Source organism: Vitis riparia, chromosome 8 (genome assembly GCF_004353265.1).
Source record: "Vitis riparia cultivar Riparia Gloire de Montpellier isolate 1030 chromosome 8, EGFV_Vit.rip_1.0, whole genome shotgun sequence".
In the NCBI taxonomy this organism is placed as follows: domain Eukaryota; kingdom Viridiplantae; phylum Streptophyta; class Magnoliopsida; order Vitales; family Vitaceae; genus Vitis; species Vitis riparia.
Genome location: NC_048438.1, coordinates 14,833,050 through 14,853,216, shown reverse-complemented (window position 1 = coordinate 14,853,216; position 20,167 = coordinate 14,833,050). Strand labels below are relative to the sequence as shown.

The 20,167-nt window shown below is 35.5% G+C and overlaps 1 protein-coding gene across 2 annotated transcripts; it reads left to right on the top strand.

Moving 5' to 3' along the window:
• The first annotated feature begins 506 nt into the window (after window positions 1-506).
• Window positions 507-15,151, top strand: LOC117920435 (ribonuclease II, chloroplastic/mitochondrial). 2 transcript variants are annotated; one of them, XM_034837963.1, is made up of 15 exons: window positions 909-997; window positions 1,847-1,948; window positions 3,516-3,675; window positions 3,916-4,029; window positions 4,125-4,202; window positions 4,272-4,403; window positions 5,671-5,892; window positions 6,135-6,317; window positions 9,043-9,105; window positions 9,246-9,352; window positions 9,700-9,849; window positions 10,546-10,705; window positions 11,406-11,801; window positions 12,400-12,624; window positions 14,457-15,151. In XM_034837963.1, the coding sequence occupies exons 3-15, from the start codon at window positions 3,517-3,519 to the stop codon at window positions 14,574-14,576; spliced, it is 2,109 nt and encodes a 702-aa protein (XP_034693854.1). In that variant the 5' UTR covers window positions 909-997; window positions 1,847-1,948; window position 3,516; the 3' UTR covers window positions 14,577-15,151. The 2 variants fall into 2 exon arrangements, with proteins under 2 accessions (XP_034693853.1, XP_034693854.1); XM_034837962.1 differs by lacking the exon at window positions 1,847-1,948 and having other exon boundaries at window positions 507-997.
• Window positions 15,152-20,167: the final 5,016 nt, after the last annotated feature.

Here is a 20,167-nt window from a genome sequence, read left to right as displayed (position 1 = left end):
CTTAAACTGACCCTGTTTGTGAACCTATTGGTCTATGAGGCTCGGGTGAAAACTGGGATTGGGTGGTGGGTCTAGCAGTGTTATTGGGCAGCATTTTATTTGGTACAAAATATCAAAGCATGTTTAAAAGAAAAATATTGTTTCTAATTTTAAAATCAAGGTTCTTTTATTTTTAAAAAGGGCCAGAGAGATTTTCTAATTTGTAAAATTTTAGCAATTGAATAATTAATTTATTATTGGTACAAAGAAAATATACTTCATCGTCATTAGAAAGAATACCACTCTGGATACTGATTTTAATTCCACCTTATTAAAAAAATATTTTCAAAAAACAACTATAGAATAATACCATACATTTTTAAAAGTAATTTTTTGATTTTTTAAAACATTTTTATTTATTTTTTTAAATCACACCAAAAAGAAGATGGCAGTTTTAATTTTTTTCCTTACCTTCGGATGATCGATCAAATATTTCAGTAAATGCGGGGCGGGGCGCCTCATCCGAATTTTTTTTTGATTTGCTGGGCTGGGAATCCACGTCACACCGATGGAGGCATTTTGGGTAACTCTGAGCCACAGTGCCACAATCTTCCTCCCGCACTGCCTCAAATTATCATCTCAGTTTTCTCCTATCTTCCATACTCTTCAATCTCAATCAACATCATTTTAGGGTTTCTTCTCACTGCATGAGGTCTGCAACTTTCCTTCACGTCCTCTTGTAGATGGCGATGGCGGTTCGAGCCGTAAATACCTGCTCCATCTTTCGCTCTACTTCGTCCCCTCCTCTCTATCCCTTCCGATGTCGTCTACACCATTTCGGGGCCTTTCAGTGTAAGAGTTACCCCAATTTAGGGCTTCATTTTCCGATATGTCGCACCGATCGATTTTTTCTCAGTCATGGCGGTGTCCAAAGCTGTTCCGTTTACAGTCTCGTCGAAAGCGTTATGGAGGAGCTCCACGCCTCACGCAAACGAAAGAGAATTTATGCTTCCACCAAGTAGGTTTTGTCATCTTTAATGCTTCTTTCGTAGAAATTAGTGTATACTATTTTCTTTGATTGGCAAACAGAAATTCGTATATATAAACCGCCTAACAAAAGGGGCGCACCATCCTACGTAGACAAGTCGTACAAGAGACACTAAAGAAAGAAGAAGACGCAACACTCAGAAAAAAATACACTATTGCTATTAGAAAAATCTAAAAAAAAGAAGAAAGAAACTGAAATTTTTATCATTTGGGCCTTTGTTTTGCCTTGGCATCTTCGTGTCTGTGCATTTGCCTACATCCTATACCATCATGTATCATGTATGCAACAATCCAATTGATAATCTCAGAAAAGTAAAGGTCTTGAATAACTTGGGACATGGATAAAACTGAGAAATAAACAACACAAATCTCCAAGAAGGATAGAACTCAGTGAAAGGAAATAAACAACATGAATCTGTCATGAGAACAATAAAACTTAAAAGAAATAAACAACATAAATGCCCCACTGCTAAACCATGAGAAAAGCTACCATAACACTTACCAGTTTATGCAGAAAATTTTTCTTTGGAAGGTGAAAATTTAAGAGACATCAACAAGGTCCATTAGTCAACACAAGATAGCTGTGATACTCCTTTATATTTTCACCTTCCTTGAGGTTCTAATACTATTAGAAGAGCGCAAGTACAATTTGCTCCCAATAGCATAACTTTCACAAATGTGTAAATAAAATGCCTTCCACGTGAAGTACTAATTTCCTTTAAAAGTAGTGAGATAGAATGACCTGAAGTACTAAATTCCTTTAAAAGTAGTGAGATGGAATGAGTGGATAAACCTTATTCTTCTTCTCTATTTTCCACAGCTCAATAAGCCCAAGTTTGAGGGAGAATTCCTCTTTTTCTGTTATCAAGAGAAACCACCATGGTTCAGTTATCAGTCAGTGATGTACTACTGATATACATTGGTAAGCATGATGCATCAATTGGCATAAATATGATACCCCTACACATATATTGACTATAATAGCCCTACCATTAGTTGATACATAAATCCATGAAAAGTTTGACAAAGTAGTACATGGAGATATGATCGATTTTCTGAATCCAATAATTATGTGATTCTAATCTCTTTATGAAAACATTAATTATTTTCTTGCTATTATTCTCTTGAAATATTTATGCAAGTTGATTTTAATGAACATACTATCAATTAATAGTGAAGGAGAAAGCAAATTTGTGATTTCTTATACTGGTGGTGGATGCTTTTGGCATACTATCAGATATATAATATCTGAATCTTATTTGAATTTCATGGAACCAAAAGGCCTTTTTTTATAGGTACATTTTTGTCCCCATTGGGATTTGAACCTAGAACCTCCCACAAACTCTACAACCCTTTACCACTTGAGCCAATGGAACCAGAAGTATCATACATGTGGATTTTTCATCATATTGCACATATATATATTTTTGATACATAGAATGGAAGTTTCTAACAAAAATGGGCCACAACCCTAGTGCACAGGAAGTATATAAGGCACATCAAGGCCAACAGGAAAACAAGAAAGAGCTAAACAATCCGACCCTTGCCTACCTGATACACAGACTCTCAACAAAATCCAGCAAGGAGTGATTAAGATCCCCCAAGAATAGATCTTTCACTGCCAATATCGTACAGTCTGACCCCTAAAAGAACTTTTTACCTCTCTCCTTGCAAATAGTCTTAAACAAGCATAAGAGGGTCATCTTCCAAACTACCTTTCTCATTTAACCCACAAAACTCTCTTGCCATCTAAACTAAATGTCTCTAACCTCTTTAGGAAGATCCCAAGCTATCCCAAGAAAAGAAATTTCTAAAAACCATATATTGGATGCCTCCTCACAATTTGTTTGAGAATATGTTTGGCCCATATCTTCTTGCTTGCTTACAATGAAAACACCCATTTACCATAGTCCAAGCTTTTGTAATTAGATGATCAATCATGAGAACTTTCTCCCATATCACCTCCAAAACTAATAAATTAACCTGGAGGACAGCTCAGGAGCCCAAAATTCTTTTGCTGCAAAACACAAAGCAACTTTTTTGCACAGAGATTTGTAGTAGGACTTTATGGAGAAAATGTAAACAGTACATTTTGCAACTTGATTATTTCAATTCATGTTTAAATGTTTATTTGTTTTTTATTTTTTTAGGCATTGAGTTTCATAGTATGTTAGCTGATACCATTGTGTATTGCTGACCAGATCATACACAGGCATACTGATATAGTTGCTGATACCAATACTTGTTTGAAAACCTCCTCCTATCACTGTTTTGCCATTGCAGCTAATTTCCCAAAAAACCATTAAAACATGGTCAAACAGAGAGAGGATGGGGGGAGTAGATGGACTCTAATTGGGGATACGATCCTACATATCAAACTAATTTTCTCGAAGTTTGATGTCTAAGCATTCACCAGAAGATCATAATTCTAAGAATTATTTTGTCAATTTTTGGGTTTAGTTTTTAATGTAACTAATTTTACTTTTCAGAATGGGATTAACTAGCAGTGGACAGCTTCTTGAAGATAAGCTGAAAAATCAAGTACTACAAAAAGGTTTGCTTCTGGAGTTCAGGAAAGATTCTGAAAGGGTATTGCTGGCAGTCGCTCAGAAAGCTGATGGCAAAAAGAACTGGATGGTGTTCGATCAGGTTCTAGTAGAAACAACTAATGTGGCATGTTGAATAGGTCACTAGGTGTTGGAACTCGCATTTTTTATTCCTGCAATGCTTAAGAATTTGTGTTCTTGCTTTTTAGGTTTGCAGGACATCTGGTCCTTGTATTTTCCCTTATTTTATGGTTTGATAAATTTATTTCTTATGAACAAAGAGGGGTTAAGATTTTGCAAGTTTTGTCTGCTCTTGACTGTTCTCTTGGTTTTCCTGATTCAGAATGGAGTCACATCCTCCATTAAACCACAACAAGTTACTTATATTGTTCCGGGTATTGATAATTTTGACCAGACAGAGATTTCCAACTTTATACAGAAAGCTCAAGATAACTTGGTTAGTTCTTCTTACTTGAATAATGTATAGTGACAAGTGTTTGGTTTTTATGTTTGGTAGTTTCTCAAAATCAGTGATTTTTGAATTTGGTGTAGGACCCAACACTGCTTGAGTTTGCTTGGAACGAGCTTCTCGAAACGAACAAGTCAGTAACTGCAGAAGAATTAGCAGAGGTACTATTCTCTCCAAGTGTCATGCTTTTTGCCTCATTGATTCTATAACAAGCTTAGCTAATTCTGCAGATGATTTTTGGTTGTGCGGAACCTCTTGAGAGCTATTGTGCCCATCTCTTGCTCTCAAAAGATGAAATTTACTTCACAGTGTTGGAGACGAAAGGTTGCCGTTCTGTTTATGGGCCTCGATCTACTGTGCAGGTTTGTGGTAGAAACGTATAACTAATGATATGAATATCTATGGTGCTGACTTTGTTGAGCAAGAAAGTAGATTATTTGGTTTCTTCACCATTATCTTGAGTTCGTTGGAGCAATGGACTAATACTGTGAATCTGTTAGTCTAGATGCTCAGATTTTCCCTGAGAAGGAGTATGGTCTTGTTTCATATGCTAGGTGATTTGGTGTTCTATTTAGATGGTGTTTATAGCATTAAGATATACAGGAATTTTTAGACTATGTGGATTGTAATGGTATGATGATAATTCAGAAGGTAGGTTAGTTGAACAACTTTGTTTTTCTATGAAGAATGGTTGTTGTTCCAAAGATGCCAAAGATTTCCCTGGCTAAGATCTTTTATTTTAACAGATGATTTTTATAATAGCTTCCAGTGTATATGATCAATAAAATAAGGGGAAGCTGGAATCTTAAGTGTGCCCTTGAGGCTGCCTAGTCCATAAAGAATAATATATAATCATGCTTTGTGTAATGAAGAATTGAGGCTGTCTTATGGTGGTCATTCAGAGCAGTCAAAAGAAAAATGTTGGGCCTTGTTAAGTTGGGGTTTAAAGTAAAAAAATTTCAATTCCTTATACCACTGGGTTGACCATACTGGATTTTAGCTGTGTGTTATTATTTTGCTGGCAGATTTGGAACACTTCTTCCATCAAGATTGTTTTAGTTTGAAAAGATCAGGCCATGTTTCTATAGATGGGTGAGGGTTTGGCTGTGTTAGAATTGGTTCAGGTTTTGAAAAATATCTGAAATGTTAAAAACCATTCAAAGTAAGGTTTAAACATAATTAAGAATATACTTATCAGGTTGAGATTTTTAAAACACTCACTTATTTTTCGCAGAAAATAAAGTATTAGTTGTTCAATTCTGAGTTCTGACTAACTTGCTCAGTATGTGGTGGGATCTTCTTAGTGATACTTTATTGTTTATCAGAAAAAAGCTTGTGATGCTTTAAATATGCCACATGTCTTGTTTTTGTTTTTGTTTCTGTATCAAGTTAATGATGATTTACCGCTAAAGAAAAACATTAGTGATTCTTTAATGTCTATCCTGTTTTTTATATCAAGTTAATGCTGCTTTATTGCTTATAGAAAAACATTAGTGATTCTTTAAAGTATATCCTGTTTTTATTTCTTTAGGTATGAGATGATACTGTTTATGCAATTTTGTTTGGTAAACTTCATTTCTTTCTTTTAATGATATTTAAGTTGGAATTCCATTTGCTTGGAAAACTTAGGTAGAAGAACTTCTACGCAGGAAGCTTGCAAAGGAGGCTGCAGAAAAGGAACTTCAGGAGTTTGTACAGTTACTGAAATCTGCAAAGTCGATGCCTTCACATGCTAAACCCCCCAAGTCTTCCTGGAAGGCAGAAGAGAAAATCCAGCATAAAATTGAGTCACTTGAAGCTTATGCCATTGATGCATGCACAAATGATGACCAAAAGAAAACAGCTGGGATGGTAAGTTGTCGAATCCAACTTGACTAACGTTTTTTTTGGTGTTGGATATAATTCTAACCTAAACTGGGGGCTGTTAGAAATCAGTTTTTGACAAATTGATCTAGAAGGCTTTCTTTTCCTTTTTGGGGTTTTGGGTGGGGTGGAGAAATGACCTTATGATGATAGTTGCATGATCCTTGTGTGTGTCCAACTGCTTAATCAGTTTGTTACTTTCTATATAATATATATTTTCTTCTTATCAGATTCTTAGGGCAATGGGACTGGTCAAAACAGCATCTTCAGCATTAAATCTCCTCATAGATGTTGGGTATTTTCCTGTACATGTCAATCTCGATCTGTTAAAGTTCAACATCCGGGTTGATTATCCAGATGAGGTTATATCAGCTGCTGAAAATCTTCTGTCTGAGCCCTTTGACCCAGATGAGGTAAGCCTACTTTTCTTAGTGAAAAGTCTTGATTTTTTTTGCAAGGCATTAAAAGATGGAAGTTTTGGTTGATTACTTATCATAAAAGATATTTTATACAAAATAATCTGGAAGAAGTTCTGATGCTTGGGGTGCCCCTACCCCAACACACTGAAAAAGGAAAATATTAATCATAAGCTTCTTACTTAGATTTCAACTTAGTATTTTTATATTGCTGTGTGTGTTGTATATGTAGGCAGTGTTTGTCTTTTTCTTTGTGGTAGAAAATCTGAATAAAGTTGAATGTCATTAAGTGTTAGGTGAGCGTTTAGGTTGTTTGTTTCTTATTAGAATCTAAATGCTGTTAAGTGTTAAATTGTTTGTTTTTAACTCTTTATTAACGTCTGAGTATTTTTAAGTGTTAAAATCTATTTATTTTTACAAATTAAAAACATCTATAAAATTAATTGTTATTTCTTAATTTTAACTTGAAAACAATAATTTTTAAAAAATAATAATTTAATGTAGTTCTAAATATCTCAAAATATATAAGAATTTATTACCATAATAAAAAACTTATAATGATTAATTATGTAATTAGTAGGAATTGATATTTGAATAATAATTAGGATTTTTAATTATGCTTGGTTGTTAAGAAAATGTTTGAAATTTTCTAAGTAATGCTTGTTTTTATGTGATGTTTTTTCAGAGTTATGGATTTATGATTGAAATATGTGTTCTATTGTTGAATTAATTAATTTATTTTCAGATTTTTATTAGGGAAAGAGTATCAAATTTTAACTTTTTATTTTTTAAAATTAATTAAAATTACTGATTCTAGTGGATGTTTAGAAGAGTGTAAATTATTTTTTTCTAATTCAAAAAAATTCCATTGGAATTGATGACTATTAGTTTATTTTGGTTTGTTGTAGGGTAAGAGGTTGAATTTTGAAAACTACTTGTAAATTTATTTATAATCTAAGTTTTATGATTTTTAGTGTTGCTTATTTTCAGTTTTAATGAGGAATCTACAAAAATTCATGAAATTGAATTTTGCTGAGAATTAGATGAATCATGAGATAAAAATATTGGTTGCACATGGTAGAATTTTGGTTTTGATTTTGGAATTTTGTGGATTTATTTTAGATTAATTTTTTATCCACATTAAGTTATTTTTATGTTGTTGTTTAGTTTTTTAGTAATAATTCATGAAAAAATTTAGACCTATATTTTCTTGAAGAACAAGAGGAAAAATGGAATATATATATATATATATATATATATATATATATATATATATATATATATATATATATATATATATATATATTCCCTCATAGAGATATCTAAGGATGCTGATTTCAACTAGGAGTCTAGGACACAGGTGATGCTGGTTTTTTATTAGGTTTTGGCTTCCTTTTTTGTTTGGAAATAGTTCTTCATCCAGTTGATTTTCTATTTTCACTGGGATACTTCTCCAATTTCCTTTCAGATTTTTCTTTCTCAAACCAAAAGCAAGAGTCTGTATAAACATATCCACGTGCACTAAAACTCAGCTTCATTTTCTGATTGTTTTCAGTGTTCGACTTGTTAGTATCAGTAGAAATCAAACACGGGTTCAATGGATATAATTCATGTGGGAAATGATCTGTTTATTACAGATTATTGTTTTAATGTAGAGGGATATGTTTGCTCACATGACCTATGTAGGGGGCTGGTTGAGCTCCTATCAAATGAATGGTTTGGACTTAGGATATTTGCTCTCCTTCTAGCCACGATCCCTTTTCCTCCTAAAGAATGGAAATGAAAATTTACACACTTGATATTCGTGATAATTTTTATTACTTCTTTTGGAACTGTTATTGCTATGTGTTTATTGTTACTACTTGTTGGGGACTGATAGATATTTCAAATGGAAATATCTATTTTGTTGATTTTTATTCATCTTCCCGATATTTTGTGATTTTTTGCCAATATTTTGGAATTTTCCCTGATTTTCGATTTTTTGGTTGGTCAATGATGATCGAACTTCAAAAATTTCCCAAAACATTGTTAGGACTCGAGTGCTTTACCTCAAGGCTGACAAAAACAACATATATCAGTTGGGCTAGCTTTTCATTTGGTAACATACTTGCTAACATTTTATATATACTAAAGTTGTATTCTCTAATAAAAAAGATTCTCTAGAACTGAATATACTCTTTAATACATTCCTACAAAATAAAAAATATTAAAATAAAATTTTAATAATAATTTAATTTTAATTATCTTATATTCAAATCTCTTTTTCACTAGTTATTGAAATATAAAAACCAAGATCATAATTTTTTTAATAAGTCTTTTTTTATTTCTTTCATACATTAATTAAATAAAAAAAATTGAAAATAAAATTATAAATATTTTTAAAAAATCATACAATTATAATAATTTCCTTTATATTTTTTAATACATCCAAATTAGATAGACCTCAATAAAAATATGTTTTAAAGTTCTATACATTATTTTTGAATATCACAAAAATTATACATGTATTATTTTTTTTCCACAAAACAACTTTCATATGTGTATTATTGTTTCTTCTATCATTTTTTTTTTTGAAATTTTCCCAATATTATGAGTCTTCATCAATTTTTGTCTTATCAATATTTTTTGTCAAAATTTCTGTTGATATATCCTTATAAATCTGTGAAATCTAATTACCGATATATCTATAAAAACTATTATTTTCATCCTTCCTTGTATCTAGGTTGACAGAAAGGATCTTACTCACTTGAAGGTTTATGCCATAGATGTTGATGAGGCTGATGAGGTAAATTTGACTTTTGACACTCATATGCAATTATTTGGAAAGTCATGCTGCTTGAAATTCTTCAATGACCTTGTAGTTTTTATTCATTTGCTTTGGGAGCCTTCACTCTTGAATTTCTAATTGATCAAGAATATGCACAGCTTGATGACGCCCTGAGTGCAACAAGGTTGCTAGATGGGCGGATTAAAGTTTGGATACATGTAGCAGATCCAACTAGCCTCGTTCAACCTGGAAGCATAGTAGACAGGTAATTTTTGAAATTCCATGGGAGATTTTTTTTTTTTTTTAATCATAGATAACAAATGTATTAAATTAAGGATAAAGAAATACAAAAGAAGTACCTGATGCTGGTTGTTGTGGGCGCGATCAGCACCCCAAGGTTTGGGTCCCCATGGAGGTCCTTAGGACTTGACAATGGAAGGTTCCTTGTTATCAAAAAAAGAAATACAAAAGAAGGATGAGGAATCCTTCCAAAAATACAATGAGCTAATCAAAAAGTATGTTTGAAGCCTTCAACATACATAATTTTGTGTGAGATATAGTAAAATGGTTTTGCCATCTCCAGCATTTTTTACATAGTTTTATGCTGTATAGGGAAGCAATGAAAAGAGGAACTTCTATTTTCTTGCCTACTGCCACTTATCCTATGTTCCCTGAGAAACTTGCCATGGAGGGAATGAGCTTGAAACAAGGAGAGCTTTGCAATGCTGTTACTGTATCTGTTGTACTGCATTCTGATGGCAGGTAACATGGAAATCTATTGTTTGTATTTTTTGTGAGATTTAAGATCATTGCGTTAAAAATTAAGTTCCTTAATGGAACTTTAGGATTTGGGGAAGGAAATTCTGATCTGTGGGCAACTGATTCTCACCTAGAGATCTTCTTGTCGGAGTAATTTATGCGGCATATGAGATCCATAGAAATTGAAATGGCTTTTTGTGTTGTATGTAGACTCTGAAATGAGTCAACTTTAGTTTTTGATAGCACTTGATGAATCTTTTTGTAAACTAGCACTTGCTCATACAAGGTCATTTTAGAAATTTAAAGAAGCTATACATTTTTATTTTGGGGTTAGAATGCCAATTAGGACAAAATGGACTCAATGACTAATATGATTTTCAACATCCAAACACCAACTACACCCCTTAGAGTTTCTTTTTATTATTTCAGACATGTGCAACATGGTATATAAATGTGACAAGCATAGGGCAACATCATTTCATCATTTTGAATTTGGACATACAATATTCCTTCCTAGTGCCATCGCTTGTGGTTCATCATGATTTGTTTATTAGACCATTCTAGTATACACAAAGGCAGCCTATCTTTTAATGCTAGTCAGACTATAGATTTACTTATATACTGGAGCTTGTTACAAGGTTCATGAACAGAATATTCTCTTAACAACAATTTTATACCCTATATGGGTACTATATATAGCATTGCAGAATGCACAGTAGATAACTCCATCATCAAACCAACCTATATGCTGACATATGAGAGTGCATCTGAACTTCTTCATTTGAACTTGGAAGAGGAGGTTGAACTGAAAATTCTATCTGAGGCTGCAGCTCTCCGGTTGCGATGGCGTCGAAATCAGGTTTGGCTTAACCTAATCAAATGGTAACACATTTTAGATTTTCAAATGTGTTTAGGTCTAGTTAGCAAATTTTGCCTTATTGCCCATGGTTTTATATCTTCCTAGACCTGTGGTTTTATATCTTGCCTTATTGCCCATGGTTGTCAGTAGATCTTGATGAGATCAGCTAGTGGTGCTGTGTTATGATTTTGGCTAAAAATACGCAACTACTAAAAATTCCAAAACTTCACAAAAAATAAAATGTGAAACAAACATTGTTATGGCTTAGAATGACATTGATAAGCTTTACTTAGAAATGTGCTAAATCATGAAATAATGGCAAAACCAACTTAACCATGTACCATATAAGCTGCTTTATATCATTAAAAGGTTGGTGATATATATAGGCTTGCCATGTGTCCAAAAATCTCATCAAGTTTACCAACTTTTTTGCTAGAAACAGTTTAGCATGCATGGTATATAGGATATTAGTCCACCAAAATGGACATGTATCAGGCATCATGGTGTGATATTAACTAGCTGCTCAAATATGCTTAATTGAGTTGATATTAGATTCGGTAAATTTTGAATTTTCTTTGCTTGTGTCTGTATATACATGTCAGGTTAGATCTCTCATCTCTAGTTAAGTTTAATATTGTAAGACATGATTTATCTGTTAGCCACGAACACTTTGTGAAATGAACTATTTATACATTCCTAGGGTGCAATTGACACATCCACATTAGAAACACGTATCAAGGTGGCTAATCCAGATGATCCAGAGCCATCAATAAATCTTTATGTTGAAGACCAGGCTGATCCTGCAATGCGACTTGTCACTGAGATGATGATACTCTGTGGGGAAGCTGTAGCCACTTATGGTTCTTGCAATAACATTCCTTTACCCTACAGAGGACAGCCCCAATCAAATGTCGACACATCCGCATTTGCACATCTTCCAGAAGGACCTGTTAGGAGCTCTGCTCTTGTTAAAATATTGCGTGCTGCTGAAATGGATTTTAGGAAGCCTATACGCCATGGGGTTTTAGGACTGCCTGGTTATGTTCAGTTTACATCTCCCATCCGTAGATATATGGATCTTCTTGCTCATTATCAGGTGAGTTTCTTCTGGTCATGCTGATATGATAGGGTAATAGATTACATATCAATGTGTTTTTGAATGTTATCTGAGAACTTCACTATCCACAATTCAATTAACTGGTTTCCAAATTAACAAAGCAAATGAAAATTGTGCTGCAAACAATGCCACTATGTGTGGTTAGTATCTGTGCCTGTTGCCACCAGACAAGTCGCATAATCAGGCAAAGCATAATGGGGCTTTCCTTGGGGCAAAGAAGGAAGGAATAAAGGTCGTCTTTCATATCGTGCAACGGTTACATTATTCACATGCAATTTAGCTTGGTCACTCGTGTAGTGTAGCATTGGGTCAGTGAAAACCTTTTTTCCTTTATCTTTTTCCCCTTTTTGTAGGTCACTGTGGATTGGAAAATTATGTATATTTCATACATATACTTCTCATGGCCATTGGAGCAATACACCTTCCTTGTTCCTTAGCTGGTTTTTATAAATTGAACATGCTATCTAGCTGTCGCCCCCCACCCTCCCAAAAAAAACAATGGAAAGAACAAAAAAAAAGATAAAATATCATCTGCTATTGTTCTTAAACATTTTTTAATATTGATATGTTTATGCAGGTAAAAGCATTTCTTAGAGGTGATTCTCCTCCTTTCTCTGCTGGTCAGATGGAAGGGATGGCAGCAACTGTGAATATGCATGCTAGATTAGCCAAGAGGCTCTGTAGCAGCAGTCTTCGGTATTGGATATTAGAATTTATTAGAAGGCAACCAAAAGAGAAAAAGTTTCGTGCCCTAGTCCTTAGATTTATTAAAGATCGGATTGCAGCCTTGCTACTGATGGAGGTAAGGGTTTGATGATTACTTTGCAAATGATGTTGGCTGTGATTTCTATACTCCTAAAATGATGCTGCTTTGAATTTTTTTCCAATGATGCTATATGACCTATAATATTTTTCTAGCATGTGATGGTAGTGTTGGGAAACCCGGATCTCTCTATTCCTTATTACAGAATCAGGTTAGGTGCATGCAAAAATTTCTAGGCCTGTAGATCCTAAACAATGGAAGCAAACCATACATTTTTAAACAATACAGATCTAGATTAAAGTGTAATAGAAAATGTACACCCAAGTTCTTCCATCCAATAAGTCTAACTCAATCTTGGCACACAACTGGTAGGGAGGTATGGGAGCATGGAGGTTATGACACTCTTCTCTCTAAATAGTGGAAGCTGACTAACTTAAAATCCTACCCCCTAAGGGAGTATTTATAGGGTTTCCTAATTGGACTTAAGTGATTTGAGCTCATCAAGGGCTTAAGTTACTTAATCTAGCCTAAAATGGCCTAAATGATTATTTAATCCTATAGGACCTTTTAATCAATCAATTAGCCCAATCCAGCGACTTTGTTTACTAACCCCTATGCAACCTTGCGTAATTATTAAAATGCCCTTGTGTATAAAAGTGAACTTAGAGTCCATCCAACCTCATACACCATGTCATCAAGATATATGAGCTCAAGTGGGGACCACTATGACTCATTGGACAATACTGGCTCCCTCAAAATCCAATTCCAAAGTTGATTCAATATCTCACTACGGAGAATCAATTGCACTTCAGTACCCTATGTAAATAACAACAAGACAGTAAGTGCTTAGGACCATGACTTACCTACCATCCATTGCGTTCAATCTCCTCATGAATTGGCGTTCGTAGTCTAACAAGGTGAAAACTATCAGCCTTTCAAGACTACCTCTACTATCCTTGAGTTATAGATCCCCCTATTATGTGTTAAACTAATATATCTTAACTTTTCAAGAGCTTATGTCAAATTTCATTTAAGGAACTATTATGACCATAGTTTATTTGAATACACTTAAAATCATCCAATGGACACTTTATTTCAATTTCATAAGATATCATGGTGTCTCTATTAAGAATACCTTTGACTATCTACTTCCATCAACAGTGACCCAATTCATAAGGAATATATGATCAGCTTATAATCTCATTTGTAGGTCAAAGTCACTGCTAACTTTAGTACAAGCTCAATATTTTTTCAAGATTGAGAGATTACATAATGAAGGGGCTTAGTGAAGTCAGGATTACTTGATAGTCTTATGTTATGACTCACTATACGTCATATCTAATGTGTAACCATATAAACCGGTGCATTCACTATAGGAAAACTATCCCGATGGCTAAGACTAATCATTACTCCAATTAGGAGATAGTGCACTATAACCTCTAATGGGTTGCTAGGTCCATGAACTAACTGTAAACAAGTCATCTACTTGCAAAGAACCTATGACTTGGATATTTCATGCAACTTTTAATGCACCTAAGTTACGTACAATGCAAAATATGCAGACCAGAATGCTTACAGGGTGTAATGAATGGAAATGGGATGTATAAAAGTGAACTGGAACTTTATTAATAAATAATAAAATCTAAAAGTTTATTACATCATGTTATGTTTTTAAAAGCTCTATCTTATTAGTTGGACACGTAATGGGTAATCTGTATCAAGTCTTATATTCCTAGTATTCTTATTTGATATATCCTTCTATCTCTTTCCTTTATTTTGAATTTGGAGCTTTTTTATCTGTCATTGCTGAGGTTATTGCTGGATTATTGTGCAGCCATTGAAGTGACAAGTCTGTACTTCAAATTTTGCAGGTGGGACTTCAGGCTTCTGCGTGGGTGTCTCTGGGAAAACAGATTGGAGATGAAGTTGAAGTTAAGGTGGAAGAAGCCCATCCGCGTGATGATGTTCTTTCTCTTAAAGAGGTTACTTGAGATATAATCAGGATCTTTTAAAGGAGTTTATCGCACACATTCTGCGTGGATGCTGCTATGATTTATTCAATGGGTAATCATAAAGCATTCTATTTCCAAGTCAACTGACCCAAAATTAGCCTGTCACTTATTTGTGATCTTGGGGAAGTGAATTCTCATTGACACGATCCTAAATCAAGTGTTTGAGAAAATATTTTAAAGCATCACAACTAGAGCAACCTTTCAAGGCCTGAAGGAATAAATACTTCAAAACAGACGAGTACAATTGCACAAGGAGAATCTTTACAAACATCTCCATTTTCCAAAGCAGCCTTTGTAAAAATGGAAGTCTCACTAGTAGGTGTTGGTTTTAGGGCTTGCTCAATTTTGTTAATGTGGTTAATGGTCATCTTCATTATCAGGCATTGTTTTGGACCTGTCTTCTTGTACCTCATTTCTTCTTCTTCCTTCATTATCAGTCGTTCTAGGAGGTATCATTCTCTGGGTCTCATGTATATCGTTTATAGTGGATCTATGTTACTTGACAAATAATTTATTGTAGTGAAATTATATATATTTTTTCTATTTAATGTTTATTCGTCTTCCCATCACAAAATGGCTTTCATCAGGGATCTGAGTATGTTTCTCTTGTAAGATGAACTGACTGGGCATGTTTGAATAGCCTCACGGTATATGTTGGTTAATTCGACTGCTAATGGCTTGGAATATGATGTGAAATGCTTTGTAATATTTGGTTTTTCATAGTTGTACAATTAGTAAAATAATGATTAATAATGCGTAATTGTGACATATGCTTTACAAGCTAAGGGGTTTAGCATAAATAGGTGGTGGAAACTATGCTTTACAAGTGAAGGATATTTTGATCCAAGTTGAAGGCATTGCAAAATAGAATGTGGGAACATAAGAGGAGCAGAGTGTTAAAAAGGAATCCAAGTGGTGAACTTCAAGTAATCCTTCTAGATTAATGGAAACAAAAGATTTACTTATTAAAGTCTGAAACAAAATTTCACCCCAGTTTTTATTTGTCCTTATTGCATGAACGATTTGGAGTAGAAACAATACTGGTAAGAGGAGATATGTTTACGCTGATGGAAGCTGCAGCTTCAGCTGTTCCTGTCAGCTACGATGGACCCTACCCTTTTTTCTACTCAAGGAACAAACAGTTAGGTCAAAGAAAAAGGCTCACGACAGGACATGTTGGAAGGAAATTCCCTATTCTTTTGTGGAAATGAAACCACAAATGTCTGTATCCAATGCTGGTATGACAATTAATGGTGAGGGACTTGACAGGTTTTTGGACTGAAGGTTGTAAATTCTGGTGTAAAGAGGCAGGGAAACTCTACTGCACATGTTTGGCGAGGAAGGCTTGCTTAATCCATTTTTTCTGGGCTTGGACAGGGAACTCGGTTGCACATGTTATCTCTTCCCTGACTAAATAATATTTGCCAGCCTCACCTGAAGCTCTGCTAGTATTTTTATTTATTTTTTTCTGTATTTAAACAGAGAAACTTTGAATGTGTGAACATCGAGCGGTTTCATTCTCTGTTAAAACACATAGTCTGTCCATGTGTGAGGGAGTGAGAAATAGGGATTGGGGCGGAACGGTGATGGTTTATCTATAGGACCCGGGAAATGACACCAGAAAATTGCAAACCTCGATAGACTACTCTTCACCTCACAGAAGAGACAAGTTCCTGCATGAGAGACAAATCTAGTGAGAGTCTCCGGGGGTTTCACATGATTTAGGCTCCAAATGTTGGAAGGTACAATAGATGGTGTGGGGTGTGTTAGGGGTTTGTCTTCATCACGCGTGGTGCCTTGCGGTGTGTGCTTGCAATTATTTCTAGCAATTAGTGTACAAACATGACCCCCAATGGCCACTTGACACCGTACCTTGCTTGTGAGGCTACCTGTTTGGGCCCTCGTGGGAATCGTTTAAAGTTAGTTAGGCTGGTTGTTGTGGTAGTTGCTTATTAGTCTCGACTCTCGAGTAGCTACCTACTGGGAGAGTGCTCTCAGAGGGTGGACCCCCCCACCCCCACTCCTTGGTTATCCCTCATGCCTCATGGTCCTCGGAACATCCCCCCAGCAGTTGGCTTTTTCAGCAAGGACCGAAAAGAAAGAGAAAACTAGAAAAGGTGCAATGAAGTATTGATTCCACATCAGATTTCACCTTCACCTAATTGCCTTGCTCAACGAACTAACATTCTTTCCTTATCTCCCCAACACAAAACAAAAGAATGCCATACACGAACAGGCAGCACATGCACCATGTCGCTAGGAACTGCGCCCCATCAGCCTACTATTGAATTCAGCTTTGGTGTCCCACCATGCTAGCCCTTCGCATTATGGCGTGTGTTTCTTTTCTTTTATTTTCATTTTTCCTTGTTATCTGAGCGGATCTTTACTTGGAATAATTCAAACGCCTGAATTCTAAGGATGGATGAATTTTCAGCAGAGATGGTGAAAAACATGATGTTGAATTTTCAATCAATCCATTCAATTGGAACCAAATTGGTGTGCATGTATGTCCACTCCCAGGTCTCTTAAGCACCTTACATCCATTTATGTGGATCACATCAAAAGCCAGATGCAGCATTTAGCATTTGGTCCCCTGTCCATCAAACTCAATGATTATGTGTACCTTGCTCCATGGTCCACAGTAAACTTGTTCCTCTTGCCATATTGTTTGGGTACCTAATCACTACAAGGCTTATATCAGGTTAACAAAATACCGCAGCAGAAAGGCTCTCGATTGGGCCATAGAAATAATAAGATTGAAGGAGTAAAATTGGGGCACCTAAGCATTAGTAACACGGGCACCTGAAAATGAACTTACACATTTAAAGAACCAACAGTGGTGGTCGATGGCCAAACCTTCAGTAAATACACATTTGTTGAGGACCACATATAGAAGCTTGATCTGAGCTCATTTAAAGCATGTTCATGCCTGTGGCTCCGGGTATTCCATGGTGTCTTAGTAATTGCTAAAGCTGCTACTTGTTACTAGTCGGCAAACTTTTGAGTTGGACTGCATTGAGGTCAAGGGTAAGATTTTTTTTTTTTTTGTTGGGGCGGGGGGGTATTGATTAAAGGAACCTAACCCAAAGCTGAGCACTTTTGAGAATTGCCAGAATGTGTCTCTTCTTTTAGAAATGTGGTAGTAATGGTTAGCAAATTGGAAATGCGGCCATTGAAGGCATACAGTTGAATGAGATATAAACCATCTATCTACCTGTCAAAATAATTTGGCAGTGATGATAAACGCTTTCCCATTTGGATCATGGGGTTGAGTTGGGGGCCCAAACACTCACAAAAAATTTGACAAATTTCCAAGTGGTGCACAGAAATGGAGAAATACCCATGGGAGAAAAGGATTCAAAAGCAATGTGGTGTATGGGTCAGAAAAATATGAACCCACATTTGGTTTTGCTGTCCCCTTTACCAACATCCAACCCACATGCTTGTGTTGTGCTTTTGTCAAACCCCCATACCCTTTGTTCCTACTTCTCAGTGAAACCTCTGTCTCTCCCCGTCTCCTATATATGTGGCTTCCAAACACCTTCCATCCCACCACTCCAATTGGCCGTTCAAGATTTGTACAAAGTAGATATCAACTCTTAGCCGTGACAGGGAAGGAGACAGAGCCTGAAACAAAACCAAATCCATAGATAAAATCCCTCAATATGGATAAGACAAACACATTTAACAAAAAAAAAACAAAAAGGAAAGGTCCCATTTGAATCTTAGGGAATTTGATTGAATGCTTCAAATTGGGACATCCTTATCCGGAACACACTCAAGAGAGAGATTTGATCATTTGCAAACTAAATCATTTGTTTATTTAAATCATGGCCATCATGCTTTCTCATTGTGTTCCCTTGTGGTATATATCATAGTTTCTTTACAGCAACTTCAGATTGAACAAATTCACCCCTCCTGTCTTCTAATTTAATAAAAAATCACAAAGTCAAATCGAACCACATAATGAGTGACGAATAGTTTAAGAAATGAAGCTCAAATTCAGCGGCCAAATGACCTATGATCTAGGTTATATGCAATGCCACCAGAAACCCAATGCTAATCACGTAGCAGTATGAAACACATGGAATCTAAGAAACCGCCCATTGCTTAGAAAATAATCAATCTAAGTACTTCTCATTACCGATTCGACTATTAAACAAAGACTATTATCATGATATACATTATAGTAGAACATTTTTTGTGGCCCTGAGCCATTTAAATAAGTATCATGAATAAAACCCTAGCTTTATAAAATTGCAACCCCAACCGACCTTTGTTACATTACACAATTTGTGAGTATATATTATAATTATGTATGAGAAGCATCCACGTTTTGGATATAAAATTGAATACATTAGTTGAGGTCTCATGGTACATCCTCGAAAACCCTCTATCCAAACCATAAGAAAATTGCTCGAGACACTACAACAAAAGATGATCATAGAAGGCATGTGAGGTTAGTTCCCAAGAACCGTGTACTCCCCGTACATATGCATCGCAAAGTCAAAACCCTTAAAAGTGAATCTCTCACCATCCAGGCTAGCTGTTAGAGCTGAATGAAAATACTTTATTGAAAAGGGTTTTGTGCCATGTTATTTATCACGAATTTTGGTTGTTGTGAGGGTCTTCATGCAGGAGTTATGGCCCAATCTGCTGCTTTAAATAGCGTATTGAAACAATTCTTACAATATAAACGCCCACTTCATGGGTATTATTATGGTTGTTAGAAACAGTTGAAATTACATGCAATAAACATAAGTTTAATTAATATCCAGCTCATGGTTTAGGTTGGCTTGAGATTGAGACTCTTGTTTACAGAATATGATTATGGCACTTACAGAAATGCGTTCCTTTACATATCTCATTTGACGTAGGGCGTAGGTGAAAAATGGTGGGGTTTCATGTGGGGGTGATGAGGTGAGGGATGGAGGGCTTGAAGCGGATAAAAGGAGAAAATCACATAATCACATGCAGACACAAAGGTGGAGGTAGAGCGTGGAGGTGGGGGGGTAGGGGAGGGGTTGGAGGGATCTTGGTGGCACGTTCACATGTCTTGCCATGGTTGGTGCTGTGTTGTTGAATAACACTTGAATACTCGTAGACGTGGCTGATCTCCCAGATCTGGTTGGTCGGTGGGTGAGTGGGACATGCACTTTTCTGACTTTATATTTCACCCCCTTTTCCTCACTGTTTAATCTGCACATTCACGTACCAGGCTCGCTCTAACCGTATAACCCCACCCTTGATTAATGAAGAAGCAACATAAAAGACACATCACTGATGCACATAACTGTATTAAGCGCCTACACATCTATGCCCACATTTTTCATCATATTCAGCATGAGTCCAAGGGTTAAATAAAGAGTAAAGACGCGCACCACCAGTGGATGACACCAAAAATTTTGATTGAGAAAGAGAGGAAATAGTAGGCATTAAGTTTATTAGAAAAAGAAAAGGGCCTGTATGGAAACTAATTCCTTGTCACATATTTGAACATGAAACATAAGATAAGTCATAGAAATTTTGTTTATTAGAAGATGGAGAAGGAAAAAGGGAACTTTGAGAGG

Bases quoted from the DNA above. Each gene is read 5' to 3' on its own strand.
- LOC117920435 (XM_034837962.1), top strand. From the start codon at position 723: ATGGCGATGGCGGTTCGAGCCGTAAATACCTGCTCCATCTTTCGCTCT. The intron at 4,404-5,670 runs GTTTGTGGTAGA...TGGAAAACTTAG, and splicing joins GGCCTCGATCTACTGTGCAG to GTAGAAGAACTTCTACGCAG. The intron at 12,625-14,456 runs GTAAGGGTTTGA...CAAATTTTGCAG, and splicing joins CAGCCTTGCTACTGATGGAG to GTGGGACTTCAGGCTTCTGC.